This window comes from Camellia sinensis, chromosome 7 (assembly GCF_055761805.1).
Source record: "Camellia sinensis isolate YWXY chromosome 7, ASM5576180v1, whole genome shotgun sequence".
Lineage (NCBI taxonomy): Eukaryota > Viridiplantae > Streptophyta > Magnoliopsida > Ericales > Theaceae > Camellia > Camellia sinensis.
In genome coordinates, this window is record NC_138967.1 from 37,404,344 (window position 1) to 37,408,072 (window position 3,729).

Below are 3,729 nucleotides of genomic sequence, written 5' to 3' on the forward strand. Positions count from 1 at the left end.
AAATTTTCATAGGTAGTAAAAATTATCACATGAGTCCTCGTCACCACGTGCCTATGTGCACAACTAATAATGTTTTGTGATTTTTTTAAGAACATTTCTATTTTTTCAATCATGCAAATACATAGTCTCCTTCTTATTAGGTGGACATACAATTAACGTGATATTTTGAAAAGACGGGACAATAAATGATAAATATTGTGAACAAGAAATGTCCGAGGACATTCTGGTAACTTCAGATGTTAAATGATTATTATTATAGGGATCATCCGTACCTCATGTGGAGAGACGAGAGAGGATAGTGATGATTTGATGAGGACATAAAATTGACTAAACGGGAATGAAGAGACCTTTTGTGCAGATATAAATATGAAGCAAAACACTAACCCTTATGTCACATAATATTGAAGACACCAAAGTAGCTTTTTTGCTTTTATGTCTTGGGGAGCTATGGCGAAACACTTGGGGTGGGATGTCATAGAACAAGAGTGGAGGAAGGGTCCTTGGACAGCTGAGGAAGATAGGTTGCTCATTGAGTATGTCAAGTTGCATGGTGAAGGAAGATGGAACACTGTAGCTAGCCTTGCAGGTATGTGTGCATATGTGTATATATATACATACACTAGATGATGTGTACATTTACATAGGTGTGTTTAAAATCAACATTTACAAGATTCATGGATGTGATTGAATTTAACAATTGCAATTACATAAGGGTAATTTAGGAATAAGAAAAATTGTGACAGAAAATGTTAATACCAAGTTTATTGTACACTTTATATGATAATATAGATGGTATAGATATAAATTTATAATTGATAAGAGGAAAAAAAAAAAAAAAAAGACCAGACATGACATTCGACTAAGAAGCGTAACATCAATCCTTCAATTGCCATCTCATTTAAGTTCTTGTTTTTTCCTAACCCTTTGCATGTAGTCCCCTTACTTCCACTTTACTTTCAATTTAAGTGAGGTTAGCTTATTTTAGTAATTTAGGCTTATAAGCTAATTGAAACAATTGTGCTACATATGAACATAGAAAAAATTTATAAAATAAAACACAAATGTAAGACTGGTGAGTCCTACACGTGGGATCCATCATATGTGAGATCCACTTTTTATCTTATATTTGTGTCTAATTTTGTGAAAATCCGTTTTATACTTCGATTTACTCTAGTTGACTTTAATTTTGGAAATGGCTTAAAAAAGAGTTGTCTAGACAGGGTTTTGTGATGGGGTAAAAAATGGGCAGTCCATCATGTAGCACTTGATCAAAAAATTTCTTCAATGGCTTGTTCTTTTTTTCTTTTTTTACATTGAACTAAAAAAATTCAATTGGTTTTGCTTGAAACAGGATTGAAAAGGAATGGAAAAAGCTGTAGATTTAGGTGGGTGAATTACTTGAGGCCAGACCTCAAGAGGGGACAAATCACCCCTCATGAAGAGACCATAATTCTCGACCTGCATGCTAGGTGGGGGAACAGGTAATGAGTCAACAATGCTTTTGATTTAGTTTTAAAATCAGTTTTGGATTTTGAATTTTTGAAAATTGAAAACTTGTTTAGTTATGAGTTTTTGAAAATAATTTTTAGAAAATTAAATTTAAAACTTGTTTGATTATGAATTTTCAAAACTAGTCTTCGAGTTTTTTTTTGTCTTGTAGTCAAAACTTGTTTGCAATATTAAATTCGTTTATTTCTTTAATATATATATATATTCTAAATGTACATTTTAGATGTATCTAATCTATTCTATATGATTTTGTTTCACTCTGTATTTTTTATGAACGTTTTAAAATTGTTAACACTTTTTTTCTAGTTTTATACCTACTCATTCTACATACATTTAAAGCATTTCACATTTATGAAATTTTTTTTATAAAATTACTAAATAATGACAAATATACAAAAATAAAATAAAATTCACCCATTTTAAAAACTAATACAATTTTAATATTTTATGTATTTATTAAATTTGTTTTTAATTTTCTTTACATTTTATTTACTGTTTAAGTATATCTAGATTGCATACGTCTAAAACATAAAAAATTATTTGACCAATACTTAAAAACCAAACAAAATTGAGTTTTAAAAACTTGTTTGTAAAAATCTCAACTAAACAGGTTTTGAGTTTCAAAACTTGGGTTTGAGAAGAATTTTGAAATATATGTTGTGAAAATCCAAAACCAAACAGATTATCAATTTTGAATTTTAGAAAAGTGATTCAAAAACTCAACCAACCGTTTAATTTTGCAAATTCTAATTAACATAGTATTTTTTATTTCAAATTGATCACTAAAGCTACTATTCTCAAATTATAGGTGGTCAATGATTGCACGAACACTTCCAGGAAGAACTGACAATGAGATTAAAAATTACTGGAGGACTCATTTCAAGAAAAAGTCAAAGGCCTCCCCAAATAACAACGAAAAGGCGAAGGCTCGCCTTCTAAGAAAGCAACAATTTCAACAGCAGCAGCAACAACAACAACGACGACACCAGATAAACCAAGTAGACATGAAAAAGAGGATGTCATATTTACTTGATGAAAATGAAAATGGAGTGCCATCTCTAGCTCATCAAGTGGGGCAAGAAATGGCCACAACCATGAATCCCAACACAGCTGAGGAACAAGGCTTGTTGTATTCAATGTTCATTGGCTATGCATATGTGCCTGAACCCCCTAAGGAAGACAACATTTCGTGGGAGGGCTTGTGGAACTTGGATGATAATGCACATGGCAATCTTGGCATGGCTTGTGCACCAAACAAAGCTTGTTTGCAGAGTCTATCCACTCCCTTCTATTGATTTCACAAGTTTTGGCCTTTTATCTTTAGAAAATATTACGTGTAATCATATTTTTTACTATATTTTTTCATCTCTAAATACAAGTGAATGGGTCTGATATGTATTTATTAATGTTAGTCCCATTGCCTTGTCCTCAGAGTGAGAAAATAAAGTAAAAAATGAGATTATGGATAACATTACTTTTTTTTAATATTCGTAATGCAAGTTCTACTCACTCCTAGTTGTCATTGGGACCAAAAGGTTCTCAATTAAAAGACTACCAAGTGTAATCAATGAAGGGTACCAAGTGTAATCAATGAAGGGAATGTTTGGTTTGCCACTAATGTAGTCCGGTATGGGCCATTTCTGTAGTTCGGTATGGGTCACTTTTGTTGAGTCTGTTCGGTGTATTTTCTGTATACTTTTTCACTGTTAATAACTAAACTACAATATGAGCTCGGGCAATTTTATTGAAGCAAAAGTTATGCATGTCTAATTTAGAATTGATCTTATCCAAAAAATAAATATATAGTTTATTAATGAAAAGGTATACTAAAGGATGAAAGATTCAAAAAGGTTTTTTTATTAAAAAAATTAAAAATACACATTAGACATTTTTAACTACTTTAAGGAAGAAGCAATGATCAATCTCACTAATATCATACTATCAAGAGAACTTTGCTAGTGATTGTTCTCAAAGTTTTTAAAGGCGAATGCATAATGTGAGGCGTTTTACCGCTCATGAGACGAGGCGTAAGCATTTCAAATTTTAAAATTTTATATTTAGTAAATGTTTTAAGACAATAAATAAACACATCAAAATTAAATATATAAGTGTAAATATTTTTATGCTCAAGGTTCAGTGCAAGAAGGAAGTTTTACTTTATTGAAAGTGAAATTGGTATTCTTAGTTTTAGTGATTGAGTTTCTCACAGAGCATTAATTT

The 3,729-nt window shown here is 30.9% G+C and overlaps 1 protein-coding gene across 1 annotated transcript; it reads left to right on the plus strand.

The window, feature by feature from the left end:
- Positions 1 to 341: 341 nt before the first annotated feature.
- Positions 342 to 3,127, plus strand: LOC114292749 (uncharacterized). Its single transcript, XM_028236775.2, has 3 exons — positions 342 to 586; positions 1,352 to 1,481; positions 2,318 to 3,127. Exons 1-3 carry the CDS (start codon positions 433 to 435, stop codon positions 2,802 to 2,804), a joined length of 771 nt encoding a protein of 256 aa, XP_028092576.2. The 5' UTR covers positions 342 to 432; the 3' UTR covers positions 2,805 to 3,127.
- Positions 3,128 to 3,729: the final 602 nt, after the last annotated feature.